Raw genomic sequence first — 17,365 nt, forward strand, 5'->3', positions numbered from 1 at the left:
GATTTGCAATGGCTGCACTTTCTCCTAATTTGGGATTATGCATGCCCTTCTTAGTGATTTCTAAGTCCAATCCGGAAACATGCTAAGAAGATAAGAATATCTCTAAGAAGTACTACTACATCAACCACCTCTTAAAATACAAAGTTTCAGACTCAAATCCCTATTCATCTGTTTTTTTTATATCTTTGTTTTGTGCTCTTGAGTTGTATATTGAAGAGATTAGAGAGCCAAAAACGTAAAAACCTTCCCTTTTGTAGTTTTTTTTGTCAGTATCCATTACTTGTATAAGCTCTCACAAGTTACAGTCTCTTGGCCTATTTCAAATTGTCTATATACTGTGCTTTCTTTATCACCCCCACTCTGTCTCTGCTCTGCACATGTTCTTTTGTTCCCTTCATAGAACCAGAAACAACAAATCTTATTCACAGATCCCAATCATTGTACCTCCTAGTTATTATTATTACTAAAAACATAACCCATGTTTCTCTTCTGACATGGGTAATATTTGAATACCAGACAAAAACAAAACATAAATCATCATAACACATTTTTGGTGTTACTAGTGACATTTTAAAATCTTTATCCCAGCCAGTCTTGTAAAGATGAATGATCCCATCTAAATATAAATAGACAGAGAAGTTGTCTGATATTGAGTTTTGAATTTCTTAATCAAAGATTGATTAAGACAAGATAACAGTCCCTGCCGACTAATCTCTACATCATTTACAACTACACAATTCATTAAAATGGACGAAAAACATTTAAAACTTGATGAAATAGAATCAAACAGCAAGTTGTTGTTTCTGATGAGAAGCTTCATCGTCTTTGAAGGTAATGACAGTTCTTGGCGGGACAACAACGAGGGAGAGAGGTTGAAGAAGAGTCATTTCCTTTTGAAGAAGAGAGAAGTAAGCGTGGAATGTGTTTGGCGTCACGTTTAAATCAAAACCTAACCCGAATAAGAAATCTAGCTCCAGAAGATTCATCTCTTTCGTGCTTATCCCTCCCACTTTGGCGTAATAAGCATTGTTGTAGTACCTGTTTAGTCACCAGGTTGAGAGTTCAGTGAATCAGAAATCAAATTAATACATAAATATCGAATCTTTCCTTGCAAAATCTAAGACCACAGAATCTCAGTTTCAGAGGAACAAAACAGAGCACCCATCAAACAGGAAATTGATTGATTGAACATTAATTAGGATGTCTGAACGCAAAAAAAGATTTAAAATTTCAATGAAGGGTTAAAAAAAAAAAACAGAATCAGACTAGCAATTCTTGTTCAAAACGAGTTTTGTCGGGAGATTCATACATAAACATAAGAAACAGAGCTTTCCAGAAACAGGGTTGTTAAGCTGTGATGGTGAATTCTGAGGTTGACCCTCAACTCAAGAGATTCAATTTGTATTAAAGAGAGAAAGAAACTTACAGATCATCGAGGAATTTAGCAGCGGTCATGACACTGGTAATGAGGAGACGATGAACATTGAAGGAATTGATCGGCAGCGAAGGTTGTCTGTGAGTGAAACGGTCGAGATAAACATAAGCCACAACGAAGCAAGAAGAACTACAATTCGCGTATTTGTAAATCCTCTCGAGATAGCTCTGAATCGTTATGGAAGGTCGACTCAGTCCATGGAACACGGAATTACTCTGTGACTGAGTCGTGACTCGCCTTGTCAGATCGTTTGACTCGGCAACTCGTTCTAGCAACGCCGATAAGAAGGCTATTAGTTTCGGCATTACTCCTGGATTCTCAAGCTCGGCCATTTTTTTGTGTGTTTGAGAGATAGAAAAGGAGAAAGTTACTCTTTTTTATTTATGTCTGCTCTGTTGTTAATGGCGTGTGTTTAACGTTGGTCGTTATATTGGGTAGTTTTTAAATTCTAGTTTATTTTATAACTAGTTTACCTCCCATGCTGCACACGGGCATTGTTTCATTATTTAAAATGGAAATAATATTTATTTTGAGGGTTATATAATTTAACAGTGAAAATAAATGTATTTCAAAGGTTATATTTTCTGGTAAATTTAAAATAAAATTAAAAATTTGTTGTTTATATCTTCTTAAACCCCAATAAAATCATTTAAAAGAAATTTAATAGAGGAAATCATATCTCCTTTTTTGGTGTAAAAAATAATATCTCTTGCATAAAATACTGAATATGTGTCTTAATTTCGTAGATCTAGAAAGTAGACCTGAATATTTATCATGTTCTCTATCACCTGAGTTTCTTAAACTCTATTTGTTGTCTCGTGAACAAATATGTTGTGCATATTTAACATTAATACAAAAAATAAATAAAAAAATATGCTGTGCATTTGTGTTTATTATGCTATGAATCTTGAATAGTACAGAAAGAAGTAGAAAAGTTATAAATATGTTCTAAGTTCATGAAAAAATGAAAAAAAAAACTTTTTGAGCATGGGGATTAAAGACGTTTTTAGTTTACTAACCTGGACTTTAACATTTATCTTCCAACTTTGCAGTACGTCTATCAATCCACGTCATCATTTGGCCAAAACTATTTCGATATGGATCTAGCTAGAATTGTAGATTTGGCGATGTAGATACATCATTAGAAGTTTTAAAAAATTTTGGTAGAAGTTGAAATTTAAGAGAATCAGCGAAGCCGTTCCAGAGATTTTTAAAATTTACAATTTATAATTGCAAGATGAAATGAATTTAGATTTAGGACATCTTGAGTTAATTTCATCTAGAAAAAAATACACAGTTTCAAGATAGTGGGATCATGGGTGTAGTGTGAGATATATTATCATTTTTTTGTTTACCTAGAAAATAAATAAACAGAAATCAGTTACTAAACAAAACTGTTTTTAATCATTTAAGTTTTTCATTATTTTCTTGTATTTTTTCTTTAAAATTTTAAATATATTACATGTGTCAAAATTTTATTGGTCACGTGACTTGTGTTTTATTATATAAAAGATTTATTTATTTTATTTAATAAGTAAGTATTTTCTGTTTTTTTTTTAATTTGATCAGTATGTACATGTAGGTGTGCATTTTTAAAAAGTTATCTAAACTAGTTTTTTTAGTAATTAACTCTTGTTCTATCACCGTCGGGGTCGAACAAAAAACAAAAATACCCCAAAATATATAATTAACAATTGAACATGGAGCTGAGAAACAAAAATCAAAAATATACTAAAAGCAGGATATAAGGCTCTATGAAGGTGTCCACGTCGGATGGTAAATTCCACCAGTCATATTGCACCAAACGGCCACGTCATATGTCATCTTCGATTAATTTTGTTTTGGGCTTCGTTTATTTTTGGCTTGTTTGTTCTGCATCTTATAGTCCACTTCGTTCCGCGACTGATAACATCATAACCCTAACTTCGTTCTTCTCTTACCCTTCGACTTCCACATCTTCCATTACTCTTCTCTCCAAACCGTTTCAACGAGTAACTTCACCTTGCTCTAATCAAACCTTTGATGTTGATTTAGAAACCACTTCCTGATTCCAACACACGAAGGAGGTGGTTCAGTAGAGACAGCCCTTCAGCTATCAACACGTGTTTACTGCTCTCCACCGTTGAGATTCTTGAAATCACGACTACAACCTTCTCCTTCATGCTCAAACTACACGAATCGAGCAACCGAACCAGAACGGGAACAACTCCTTGAGCTATGGAGATCATCACGTTCTTATCATCTTCCCGAAGCAAAGATTCAATCGCCGAGTTCTTCGACTCCGGTTCACCGATCTGTAATCGGATAACTAGATTCCTCGCCGCAGCTTCCTTGATCAGAACCTCAGCGTCCTTCACGTGGCGATCGAGTCGAGCCATGACTGAGTCGACGTCGCTCTGCATCTTGAGCTTTCCCTCAGATAAATTCGGACCTTCGCACCTAGCCGCGACGGAGGCTGCGTCGTGGAGCGTATCTCGAGCGAAGAGGAGGAGATCCAGAGCTAGCTGGTTGGAAGAAGAAGAGGCGGCGATATCGGAGAGGTGAGTGTTGAGATCGGCGAGTTTGACGCGGATCAAGGACCATTTGGATTTGAAGCTGAGAAGGTTGGGGATGCGGTCGAGGATAGAGGAGATGAGCTCCGTTAAGCTACAGTCACCGTTGTTATCCAACGGCATCGGAGAAGTTGTGAGTGTGAATATGGCCTGACAGGTAGAAATAAAACCAACATCATGCCTTTTATGTTCTTTCTCTTTACATGATTCTGAATTTTGTTTGTGTATGTTTCCTTTTACAGTTTATGTTCTGTCTTCGGGTTTCATTTTCCATAATGGCGACTCATTGATTTCTCTTGCTAGAAACATCAAGGGAAAACCCTTTTAGATTCTCATGTTCATATCATACTTACCTCTCTTTCTCAGATATCATCAGCAAAATATTAGAGACATTGGACTACTTGGACAACCTCAGCAAAAGGGAGCTTCTGACAGAACAAGGCGACACAATAACCTTTGAATCTGAGGTGAGTATCATGCAAACATTGATAGTGAAGAACAAGTATTGTCGGTTAATTCATATCAAAATGTTACTTTTGATTTCAGATGGACCAGACTTACCTTGGAAGTAGTTCTTGACAATGGACAACAAAAAACATATGTTATTGGAAAAGAAGGACTTCCAGATATTGTAACGAATCATACAACGTTTTGTTTCTTTTCATTAGTAAGATATAAGTTTGTTTGATAATACAGTTGTGTTTCTTATTAATTTCGAACCCGGATGGTTGGTTACAAGCGATTAGTTTTGTATATATGTGGTTGGTTGAGGTTCCATTGTTTATTTTGATGTAGAGCTTTTGGTAAAGTTTGTATTTTTAATTCATGAATTTTTTTTTAGTTTACGATCTTATTTATGGTTGATACAGACTACGAGTTTCTTTCTTTTTGGTAAAACAGCTTCCTAGACTTGAGATCAATGTATTGTTTTACTATATACATGTATGTATTTTGGAGATTTCTTTTAGATCATTCACTATGGTTTTAAACTGTGTTTACATGTTATTTTTTTGGATCAGAAAGAATTAGCTCAAAGGTTTGAGAGTGTAAGGTCTCTCTGGATCTGCATCATACATAACCATGGTAATTTAAGCATTTTCACTGTTCTCTCATGCAGCTGTGTTGTAGTGACTGAAAGAAATTTTTTGACCATTTGGTATCCTTAATTTTGTGGAGTAGCACCACTTTCGTTGTTTTATAGCTTTACCTTTAGTTTCTGCTACTCAGAATGGAAACTGATATCACATTATTTTGCAGGTTTCTAGCTAGCAAGTTTCTTCTGGTTATTTGTGTATTTGGAATTACCTGACACATGTGGGTGATTAATTTTATTTTGTTTATCTGTTTTCGTATGTACATGGTAACCAAACGTGCAATTGAAAGATTATTTTCTTTATGTATTCTATGAGGTTCATAGACTTCTCATAGATTTGTAGGATGCTTTTATGTTTTATGGACCTTACTATAATTAGGATCTTGCTCGATAATTCTCAGGTGATTGCTAAGTCTTTTGAGGTTACTGAATTACCAAGTATCTGATCTTTTTTTTTCTTCTGTTTTAGTAAAAATGTTTTATTTTTATTACTTTTTTGATGTATGTTTTATTTTTCATTAATATCACATGCCAATAGAGTTTCAACATACAGAAGTAAAGACCACATTTTCAAATTTTGAAGGATTCTGATAAATACTAAATTATTAACGATACGAGGTTTTGTTTGTGTCACTGTGATACTTCTTTTGTCAGAACCGACGACATGAAAATGCCTTCAAGAACAAAAAAAAACACCAGTCAAATACTCATAAAACAAAAGAAAACAAAACAAGTGGATATTTGTTGCTACCGTTTAGAAGATTTCTCAATCCCAACTACATACCACAAAAGAATCATTCCCAAAAACCTAAGATGAAGACGTGATTTAGTCATCGATGGTTCTAAAGTGTTACTCGGTGCAAGATGATTTAAGATATCTAATATTCTTAAGAATTATATGTTCATATAAATCTATCTCACTTCCTTTTTGTCCTCTGAAACTGTGCTCTAGAACCCGTTCGAGTATTTTTACATATCGGGTCAGGTTATGATATTTTTTTATTTTGGTTTTGTTATTTCGGGCCGGGTTCTGATATTTAGATTTAGACAAAAAATTATTTTCTTCATTGCTCAAGTTTTTGTACTAAATTTTTTACCATTAACTTAACTGATTTTCTGTTTTTTATTGGTTGGACGATTAACAGATTTGGAGATAAAAATTTAAAATTGAAAAATTAATCTGGTTGTTATTTTGAGATTTTGAGTGCAATTTTTATTTATGTATGAAAAATGCTTGACATGCATTTTAAGTGTGAAGTAAATCACTTTGTCCGTAATTATATGCATATTATCTAATCTCTGAACCATATGCAACATCAATATAAATATTTTGAATAAAATAAGAGAACTAAATTAGAAACATAGGGTTAAGTATACATATGTTATGTTATCTTCAGATATCCATTCGAGTTCGAATATTATCTATTCGGGTATGGATATCCAGTCTCTCCTAATTTAATATCCGTTCGGGTATTTTGCCACTTCAGTCGGATTTCGGTTTGGATTTTTCGAATCAGATTCGGATATGAATTCAGATATCGGATAACATGTCCGCGCCTAATTCGCGCGTAGCGCGGAAAAAAGATCTAGTTTATTTAATATTTCATAAGTTGGGTTAATGATTGTTATTGAATTCGAAAACTTAAGTCGTAACAAGAGGGAAACACAATTAATGTAAACCACCATATATCAAATCCAGGCGGATAAACGTAGTGATGTGATTTGGGGAAATTATATGTAACTTTCGGTGGGCTCCCACACTAATCATGTTACATGGACATGTGGGGAGATTTATTTAAACCTAGAAAGTCATCACGATAGTGATCTTGCGAAGTGCATGTGTTGCTAATAATGCGAATATGTGAATCAATCCCCATCTGGTAACATTTCTTTATAGCCCAAAATAATCAGGATTGTTAGAGAAATATAGTGTTATTGAATAGATTATAGATTAGTAATTTGCATTACTAGCTACATTCAAACTGATGTAATTTATCTTCCAAATTACATTATAGTATAGTTCCTAGCTACATTCATGAACGACACAAACTGTAAGTAAACAACATTTGATTAACTAATTTATGCTATAGTATTTGTTTTTCATATGATGCGAGCACTGAACGTATACTAGATTAGTACCTGAAGTTACAAGAAATAAAAAACAATGAACTAAACATGACAGTCAAGTTAGATTCCAAACTGATTGGGATTGGAGTGAAGAAAAAGTAAAGCATGCCTCATGAGAGAACTAAGAATAAAGATATCTTTTTATACATACGATATCGATATGATTTATTGCAATTATTATAGTATACACAGTTTTTTGTAGCATTTGGGTTTGGTGGGGATCATCACTAACTGGGTAACGTGTATGCAGTGGCGGATTTAGAAAGAGTTATCATGGAGGGCAAAATTTGCAAACCTTAAAGAACATGGACATTTAATTCAATGTTGAGATTTTATGGGGGGGAGGGGTGCAAACTTAACCAATCTTTCCAAAAACTATTATAAATAGCAAACAAAATCCATTTTTTTCTAAAATCCATAGGGGGCAGATGCCCCACCCTTAGTCGCAGTACATCCGCCCCTGCGTGTATGTATCTCTCTTCTCGTATCTTTTTCGCAGCCAATTTTCATGTGCTGCTCCATGTGACTCTCTCCATCCTTCAGATACTCCTTTTTTTTCTAGTGATATTTTTCATATAATTGTAGTACTTTATATAAAGAAAAATGACATTGTATAATTCATTTTAAGTTGCATACGATATCGTTCTACAAATATCATCAAAAAATATCGTGATGTCTAGTAAAACAATCCTTCGGAACATCTTTTATAACCAGTAGTTGTGGTTACAATGGGGAAAAATATAAGAGCAAAACGAAAATAATATTCCCTGTAGGCTTGCGGAAGATTTGTTAGCATCTCTACCGTATGAAGGTCCAATGTCAAATTAATTATTGTAATGTTGGGCCCAGAATAAACATATCTTTACCGTATATAATAGTGTTGAAATGAAGATAAACACAACAAACATGAGACAGTTTCTGAAGCGTTATGAGACAGCTTCTGGCCAGTTGATCAATGCTGAGAAATCTTCAATAACTTTCTCAAGCAAAGCTCTTGCAACTCTAAAGCAGGCTGTAAATGACGAATTACAGATACAAAAAAAGGAGGAACCATGAAATATTTAGGACTACAAGAGCATTTCAGACACGGAAACGAGTGAGAATAAAAGGAGACAGAAAACTTGATAAAACTTTTTTCTGTATTCACTTCCTTAACAACCAACGTTTCTTTAACGAGTATATATACAACTTCAAGATTAACCCTAGTTCCCTTAACTTTGGACCACTGAACACGTGTCTCTGTCACACACACTCTACAGCTTGCAAGGCATCGTAACGGCTAGACAAAGCTATTCCACAGTTTACTCCAACTGGTGCATTTGTCTTCTTGTTCTGTACTTGTACGAACTCTTCATTACTCTGTTTCAGAGTTTGTCTTTGAGCCAGCATACTTTCTTCAGTTAATGGACCAGATCATGGCTTGTTTGCTGTCATCCCCCCCACAAACTGATGGTGGGTGGAGCACCAACACTCAGTTTGGCTCTGAGACACTGAAAGGAATGGCGCGGGAGAGATTTAGTGAAGATATTTGTAAGTTGCAGTGTAGAAGGAATGTGCTGAACCTCCAGGACACCAAGAGCCACTCGCTCCCTAACATAATGGTAATCCGTTTCAATATGTTTGGACCGACCGTGAAGAACCGGGTTTTCTGTAAGATAAACTGCAGAGAGGTTATCACAGTGAAGAACAGCCGGCTTTGGTTGTTTGATCTTCATATCACGCATCACAAACGAAATCCATGTTAACTCAGAGGCCGTGCTTGCAAGAGCTCGATATTCAGCCTCAGTGGACGACCGGGAGACAGTCGGTTGGCGCTTTGCCGACCAGGAGACAATGTTGGAACCAATCATGACACAAAAGCCACCAGTCGACCGTCTTGTCTCTCTACACCCTGCCCAATCACTATCACTATACGCGACAACATCCAAAACGGAGTTCTTACAGAAGTAAATCCCCATGGATGAAGTACCACGAAGGTAGCGAAGAACCCCGCTTCAACAATTGAAAGTCAGCTTCAGTTGGAGAATGCATTCTTTGACAAATGAAATTCACAGCAAACTGAATGTCGGGCCGAATGATAGTAAGATATTGTAACATCCCAGCAAGACTCCGAAAGTAGCTAGGCTCAGGGAACGGCCGAGTATCTTCATAAACTTGATCGAGTCGCAAAGGGAGAGGTGTATGAACATGATTACAAGCAGACATATTGGCATGGTGAAGAATCTCTTCAGTGTGCTTAGATTGAGAGAGGAAAAGACCAGAATCTGTACTCTGAGCCTGAACTCCCAAGATGTAGTACAGATTACCCAAATCTTTCATGGAGAATCGGCTACTGAGCTCAGTGATAAGAGACTTGAACAAGGATGGGTTTGAGCTAGTGAGAAGTATATCATCCACATAAAGGAGGAGAATGAGAATAAAAGGAGACATAGAGAACTTGATAAAACTTTCTTCTGTATTCACTTCCTTAACAACTAACGTTTCTTTAACGAGTATATATACAACTTCAAGATTAACCCTAGTTCCCTTAACTTTGGACCACTGAACACGTGTCTCCGTCACACACACTCTACAGCTTGCAAGACATCGTAACGGCTAGACAAAGCTATTCCACAGTTTACTCCAGCTGGTGCATTTGTCTTCTTGTTCTGTACTTGTACGAACTCTTCATTACTCTGTTTCAGAGTTTGTCTTTAAGCCAGCATACTTCCTTCAGTTAATGGACCAGTCGCTGATATACCAAGGCCCATCATGGCTTGTTTACTGTCAACGAGATCTATTTGCGGGGATAGTAAACATGATCAAACAAAAAGCAAGTGGCTGGTCAAACCGTTTTTTGTCCATTACCGGAAAGTTGGTTATGTTGAAGAGCGCTCTCTCTCCGATACCATCCTTTGCCATGTCTTGCTTCAAATTGCCTCTCTCACTGATTAAAAGAATCCAATCTGCGGTTACCCGCTTTATATGGGACGATAGAAGTTGAAAAAAAGAAGATGGCTTGGATAGCATGGAACAAGTTAGCTCAACCAAAAGAGAAGGGAGGACCTCGGCCTGCGAGACTTCCAAAGCTTCAATGATGCATTCCTAGGCAAACTGAGCTGGAGAATTATCAACAACCCTCACAGTTTGAGCAGTCAAGTTCTCTGTGGAAAATATTGTACTGAGGGTAACCTGCTCGAGTGTCAAAGCAAATCATCTGAATCACACGGATGGAAGGGCATATTAATAGGACGTGATCTGATAGTGCAAAACTCGGGGTGGTTAGTGGGAGATGGAACATCCACTGACCTGTGGCAAGACCTGTGGCTCAATGTCAAGCAGCAGGAATGATTTATAGGACCACCAACAGAGCTCTCGATGGGCTTGAAAGTTTCAAACCTATTCTTGGCAAACTCAACCGAATGGTATTTAGAGAAAATCAGAGAAATTTTCCCCTTTGATGAGGAAAAAATCCTCAAGATCAAAGCGAGTAAGGTAGGGACTTCAGACAAACTTTGCTGGCATGGCACGAAGAGTGGAGAATCGACAACCAAGTCAGGGTATCATGCGGCTTTTGCAGCTTCAAACGATGCCGAGAACTTGCAACTTGAGGGAAATTGGAACAAGGAAGTCTGGAATTTACAGACAGCTCCAAAGGTTAAGATGTTAATCTGGAAATTTTTTCGAGGTGCATTACCTGTGGGTAAAAGACTGGACACATTCATGAAGATCCCCACTGTAAGCGATGTGGAGAACCCGAATATATTATTCTTCTGTTCTTTCAATGTGAGTTTGCAAAAGCTGTGTGGCAAGCAGCACCATTTTCAGAAGAAATTGATTACAGTGGAATGATATATTTGAGGGCTCTATGGAACCAAGTGAGGACGAAACCATGCTCGCCTCCGACAGGCATTACAACTGATCATTTGGCACTTTGGATCATGTGGAGTTTATGGACAACCAGGAACGGACTGGTATTTTCAAATAGGAGTTTCTGTCAAAAGGTATTGAAATGGCTAGAGAATAGCAGCAGGAACATGTGAAGAACCCAAAGACACACAAGACAGGCTTGCCTCCACCGATCAATGCAGTAGATTCAATCCTCAAAACGGATGCGGCCTGGAGCGTATCTGCATCCCGAGCTGGCCTTAGATGGATTATATCTCGAAATGCTAACACTACTACCTATTCGAGGATAGAGAACAATGTTTCTTCCCCACTGATGGCAGAGAGTCTTGCGATGAGAGAAGCGATCCAGACTTGCAGAGATTTAGGCATCATGAAGCTGAGAGTGGAGTCGGATTCAAAGATCATCATCAACAGCGTCCTCAACGATAACTCAGTCCCGGAGTTATATGGAGTTGTCACCGACATTTTACTTATCTCTAGCGCTTTTAAATCTGTTTGTTTTAAATGGATCCTTAGAGAAAATAACTATGCTGCTGACTTGTTAGCAAAGCATGTGTTTGGTGTAAGTGAGACATTTATGACTTTCAACTAATTTCTATTAAATGAAGTGTGTTTTAATAAAAAGACATAGTATCTCTTACTTTCCCACAGGTCCAGTTGTAGAGAAAACTATTGTATTGTTGGTCCGAGAGATTTTTCTTTTTCACAATAATAATGTTGAAATGAAGTTAAATTCAAAATAAATCTAGACATCAGATCATCAATCTTTCTTTTTGTCCCTCAAGGTTCTATGCATGATACTGTGATGTGGCTATTGGTAGAGGGAATCAATGCCCTACAATACAGTTTTTTTCTTTTATTTTATTTTCTAAAATCCAAAAGAAAAAAACGTTATGTTTGTCGATCTTTACTTCAGAAAAGATAATATTCCATTAAGAAAACTATGTCACAATGAAACGAGAAGTGTTAACAAATCGTGTAATAAGAGGGGGACCAATAACTGTATAAAAAGTGACGGATGAGTCAGGGCATAAAATAGGTGGGTTACTCACTCCACTTGTGTCAAGCACACATTATAAGCAGCGAGTCACATGCCCCGACCCAATTTTAGAGAAATTCTTGGATTCAACCCTAAGATGAACCTTTAGGTTCACCATCCAATAGTGTTTTAGTATTTAATATTTGATATCTTTTAGAAAAAGAAATAAAATTAAATATCCAAATTAGATTATATTTTTAAAATAAAATAATAAAAATACATAAAAATAGTTATAAAAATAAATAAATTAATATTGTTAAGTCTTCAGCAAAATACTAAACCCTATACCCTAAATACTAAACCCTGAACCCTAAACGTTAAACCTTAAAAATACATAAAAATAAATAAAAATAGTTATAAAAATAAATAAATTAATATTGTTAAGTCTTCAGCAAAATACTAAACCCTATACCCTAAATACTAAACCCTAAACCCTAAACGTTAAACCTTAAACTTTGGATAAACTCTAAACCGTTGGAAAATCTTAAACCCTAAATCATACATTAAAAACTAAATCTTAATAACACTAAACCCTAAACCCTAATCACTAAACCCTAAACCATTGGATAAACCCTAAACCCTTGGATAAATCATAAACTCTAGGGTTTAATTTTAAATATTTTTGATTTAGAGTTTATGATTTATCCAAGGGTTTAGGGTTTATCCAATGGTTTAGGGTTTAGTGATTAGGGTTTAGGGTTTAGTGTTATTAAGATTTAGTTTTTAATGTATGATTTAGTGTTTAAAATTTTTCAATGGTTTACGGTTTATCCAAGATTTAAGGTTTATAATTTAGGGTTTGAAGTTTAGGATTTAGGGTATAGGATTTAGTATTTTGCTAACGGTTTAACAATATTTATTTATTTATTTTTGTAACTATTTTTATGTATTTTTATTGTTTATTTTAAAAATATAATCTTTTTTGGAAATTCAATTTTGTTTCTTTTTTTAAAAGATATCAAATATCAAATACTCAAACACTATTGGTCGGTGAATCTAGAACCAAAAATTTCTCCAGTATTAATGAGTTCATCGTTCGCCATTACCTTTTTCACATCTATAAATATAGCAAGTAACCATCTCAATGTGTTCTATCAAACCTAGTTTTATTTTCTTTAAAGCTTTTTTCAACTGAGTAGAGTGAGTAAAATAGAGAATGTCTGCAATAGAATTTGACTTGGTTCTCCATTGCAATGGTCACACTCAATTTGCAGTATCTTTCAAGAATTAAGGTGATGATGACGATGATGTAGTCTATGATTACGCTCCGGCTGCATGAGTCGATTATCTATAGTTATAACATCTTCACCATTAGGAAGAGAAAGCTTTTCTTGCTAGCTAGATATAGCCCTAGTTAACAATATGCGTAATACGTGATATGTAATATATATATACACCATATATACGTCTTTGTAGACCATGAGCTAGTTTGTAGCTAGGTTTGCTTGGGTGTTGTTACTACTTATACCTTTTATAATAAACTATTGACTCTTTTATATACTTTATGGCTCATATTTAAAATCCGTCCTACCAGTTCCATGAAGTTGAAACGTGGATAATACTCTCACAGACGGATGTGAAAATCTTACATGTCACATGTCTTATACTAACCAACATTGATTCTAGAAGTGATTTTAAATTCTATGCATCAACATAAAGTTAAAATTCGTGATCAAAATCGACATCTGGAGGGTGTGAAGACTGAAGAGCTCCACGGTATACAATATGCCTTTTTAAAATTAGAAAAATACATTTACTTAAATAATGGTGTTTTAAAAAGAAAAATGAATATGAGATTCTGAATCAAGTATAAATACAAATCTAAGAGATTATAAATTATTAATTCACATAACCAATATACAAACTTTTTGACAAAAAAAAACAATATACAAACTTTAAACGGATATATATTTCAATTGTATTTTGCTCTCTTAATTTCTTTGTTTCTTCAAAATTAATTTACGTTTGTTCGCAACATCAACTAATTCAGCCCCCCACTTTTCTTATCAAGAAAAAGATCGTACACCTATATATCGTTACTATCTTATACCACGTCACCTGATCATCATAACTAATCCACATTGAGAGTATATAAGTCTATTACAAACGAAAAGTCAAGAATATATATAAAACATCTGATGAAAAGCAATATCAAATATGCAAAATATCACACATATCTATGTATGTGCATATATATATATATAAGTAAAGAAAGAGATTAGAAGGAAGAAAGACAATGATCACGTTCAGGAGAAGTGGAGTCATCAGAGGGAATGTGGTTGTGACGACCTTCGTAAGTAGTTATCACCATTCTACAATCTTCCGACAGCCTCTCCACTCTTTTCTTCACCCTACAGTTGTTGTGTGTGCATCTGTAATAACTCCTGTATATATATCCACATTTTTATACATTTATTAATAAATTAAATATCATTGAACACAATTTGATTTGATTCAGGCCCTGTTCGGTGAAGATGCAAATCGATGTTCGTTGCATTATAATGTTGCATCCAAATGGATCACTCAGCTGAATTTTTAAAAAGTCATCTCAAATTCTCACCCAAATGAAGGTGAGTCTTGATGGTGCATCTGGATGCAGATGCATCTAGTTCAGTCCAAAATGATTAATGACAAAAATGACTTTTTAAAATCAAAATATTATTTTCAAACCGTAAATTCTATTTTCTTACGTATACATTTTTCCGCTATAACAAAAAAATACAGTTTCTCGCAAAAACTGAAAAACACACATTCCCGCTAAAACCGCAAGATGTGTTTTTCCGCAAAAAAAAACGTAAAACGCACATTTCCATAAAAAACACATTTTTCGGTCAAACCAATAAAATCACACTTTTCTACCAAAACCGAAAAAACACATTTTCCCGTCAAAACCGAAAAACGCATTTTCCCGCCAAATCCCAAAAAAACGCATTTCCCGCCAAAACCCAAAAATACATATTTCCGCCAAAACTCCAAAAAGCATTTTCCGGCCAAAACCGCAAAAAGCATTTTCTCGCCAAAACCGGAAAACTGCAATTTTTCCGCCAAAACCAGAAAAACACAATTTTCCCGCCAAAACCGGAAAACAGAATTTTCCCACCAAAACCGGAAAATATAATTTTTCCGCCAAAACCGGAAAACACAATTTTCCCGCCAAAACCGGAAAACAAAATTTTCCCGCCAAAACCAGAAAACGCATTTTCCCGCCAAAACCAGAAAACGCAATTTTTCCGCCAAAACCGAAAAAACACATTTTCCCGCCAAAATCAGAAAAACACAATTTCCCGCCAGAACCGGAAAACACAATTTTCCCACCAAAATCGTGAAAAAGCTTTTCCCGCCAAAATCACGAAAAAAACTTTCCCGTCAAAATCGTGAAAACAAATTTTTCTCGTCGAAAACACTTTTTCCGCAAAAACCGCAAAAATACACTTTTCCCGTCCAAACCGCAAAAACGTATTTTCCGCCGAAACCACGAAAATACACTTTTTCGCCAAAAACACATTTTCCCTCAAAAACCGCAAAAATATTTTCTGCCAAAACGGTAAAAATGTTATTTTTCTGCCGAAACGTAAAAAATTATATTTTAATCATTTTATTAACAAGTCCACCTGGATGCAGATGAAAGTTAAAAATTGAAAAGCAAACGAACATAGTTGCATTCAGATGATTCATCTGGATGCATGGACGAAATGAAAAAACGAACACCCAGATGGAACATCTAGATAAGACACCTAGATGGACCATCTGGATGCATCTCGCAGATGTACAAACGAACAGGGGTTCAGTTGGCCATACGAAAATAATAGTAATGAAACAAAAAAATAGAAACGTGTGAATGTCACGAGCCTTATAGTGTACTAACAAAAATAGTTAGAAATATGTGTAGATATTGCACAATAGAAAATAGATAAAAACATAAAATGTTGTTGATGACAACCTATAAATACTAAATTTGCAACATACATTAATATATATATTGAATGAATGTAAAATTATATTCAAAACAAAAACCTCTTTACAATACATGTAATATTGCACAAATATATTTTAAACGTATACATATTGTATAAGGATGTATTAGCAGTCATGTCTCTAGTACTTGAGGTAAGGTTCGGCAACAGTCTAAAGAGAGAATATAATGGATACACCTAAATTTAGTTCCTACCCCAGCTTTTACGAAACTATCAATCACCAGTCAATGTGATTATACGAGAATCATTAAGCACATTTTATTGGAAGTATAGGTAAAGTTAATTAGACTAATTAATATGGTTGATTAAATAGTTACATAGATGTACGTGGTTGTGTTAAAGAATTAATTACCTGGGGTGAAGGCTGTTCTTGACGACTTTCTGACCATATTTACGCCATTTGTAGCCATCGTCCAGAACGTCCACATCGCTTTTTGTCTGGAAACAGAACCTTGGCTCTCTTAGTTTCCTCCTTATCTTCACTTTGTTCTTCATCTCTCCACTCTCACTACTTGATCTCCACCTGCAATGCAACCACTCTATAACGTAAACATCATTTATGCCTTAGGTTTAATCTTATGCCATAACTCATAAGGATTTATACATAGCCTAGCTAAGGTTCTACTGGATCCCAAAACATTTCTAGGAAAACCCATAAATTAATAATAGGGTGGTGTTGGGGACACCCAAAACACTGGAGAGAAAGATGATTAATCTATACTAATGAAGTTAAAGGCAATATTTGTAACTTTCTTTACTTGGCTATTAGTTGATGGTTCACAGAAGAAGAAAGGAATGTATTCATCTTAGAATTTAAATGAACTAAATTACCAAGAATTAGAATGCACATCATTGTTAATTCCACCTCTAATGTTATCCTGATCATCATTAACCACCTTTGATCCCAAGGGTCCTCCATCCTACAAAACACATATATACAACCCTCCAAATTAAGATCAATCAATATTTAAACCAAGAAAACAAGACAATCACGTATATGCACATATGTGTAGAAAGAGAGATCATAGCTAGACCTGAAGATTATTCGAAAACCCTAGAGGTGCATAAGTAGTATTAGTGGTAGAAGAAGAGTTATAGATGGGGAAAGAAGGAGAGGAGAGAGAAGAGGAAGAAGAAGAGAAGAAGGTTAAGACATTAGTTTCTTCAAATGGGAAGTTCATTTTCTCTTGTTGTAGATCGTAAGTATTGACTACTACTCTTCTTTCTTTTCCTCCTTCCTCCTTACATTTGATTTAA

The 17,365-nt window shown here is 35.3% G+C and overlaps 2 protein-coding genes across 2 annotated transcripts; both read right to left on the bottom strand.

The window, feature by feature from the left end:
• Positions 1 to 629: 629 nt before the first annotated feature.
• LOC106332436 (cyclin-U4-1-like) lies at positions 630 to 1,819 on the bottom strand. Its single transcript, XM_013770894.1, has 2 exons — positions 1,427 to 1,819; positions 630 to 1,038 (listed from the first exon to the last, which is right to left on the bottom strand). Exons 1-2 carry the CDS (start codon positions 1,765 to 1,767, stop codon positions 783 to 785), a joined length of 597 nt encoding a protein of 198 aa, XP_013626348.1. The 5' UTR covers positions 1,768 to 1,819; the 3' UTR covers positions 630 to 782.
• Positions 1,820 to 14,183: 12,364 nt separating this feature from the next.
• LOC106333436 (probable WRKY transcription factor 12) lies at positions 14,184 to 17,365 on the bottom strand. Its single transcript, XM_013771878.1, has 4 exons — positions 17,143 to 17,365; positions 16,940 to 17,028; positions 16,461 to 16,631; positions 14,184 to 14,518 (listed from the first exon to the last, which is right to left on the bottom strand). The coding sequence occupies exons 1-4, from the start codon at positions 17,287 to 17,289 to the stop codon at positions 14,353 to 14,355; spliced, it is 573 nt and encodes a 190-aa protein (XP_013627332.1). The 5' UTR covers positions 17,290 to 17,365; the 3' UTR covers positions 14,184 to 14,352.

Source organism: Brassica oleracea, chromosome C3 (genome assembly GCF_000695525.1).
Source record: "Brassica oleracea var. oleracea cultivar TO1000 chromosome C3, BOL, whole genome shotgun sequence".
Lineage (NCBI taxonomy): Eukaryota > Viridiplantae > Streptophyta > Magnoliopsida > Brassicales > Brassicaceae > Brassica > Brassica oleracea.

What these genes read in the sequence shown, in the direction of transcription:
- LOC106333436 (XM_013771878.1), bottom strand. Translation starts at nt 17,289, where the DNA reads ATGAACTTCCCATTTGAAGAAACTAATGTCTTAACCTTCTTCTCTTCT. An exon ending in GGTTTTCGAATAATCTTCAG is followed by an intron (nt 17,029 to 17,142) that starts GTCTAGCTATGA and finishes TGTGTTTTGTAG; the next exon opens with GATGGAGGACCCTTGGGATC. An exon ending in AAGAACAGCCTTCACCCCAG is followed by an intron (nt 14,519 to 16,460) that starts GTAATTAATTCT and finishes ATATATATACAG; the next exon opens with GAGTTATTACAGATGCACAC.
- LOC106332436 (XM_013770894.1), bottom strand. Translation starts at nt 1,767, where the DNA reads ATGGCCGAGCTTGAGAATCCAGGAGTAATGCCGAAACTAATAGCCTTC. An exon ending in GCTAAATTCCTCGATGATCT is followed by an intron (nt 1,039 to 1,426) that starts GTAAGTTTCTTT and finishes GTGACTAAACAG; the next exon opens with GTACTACAACAATGCTTATT.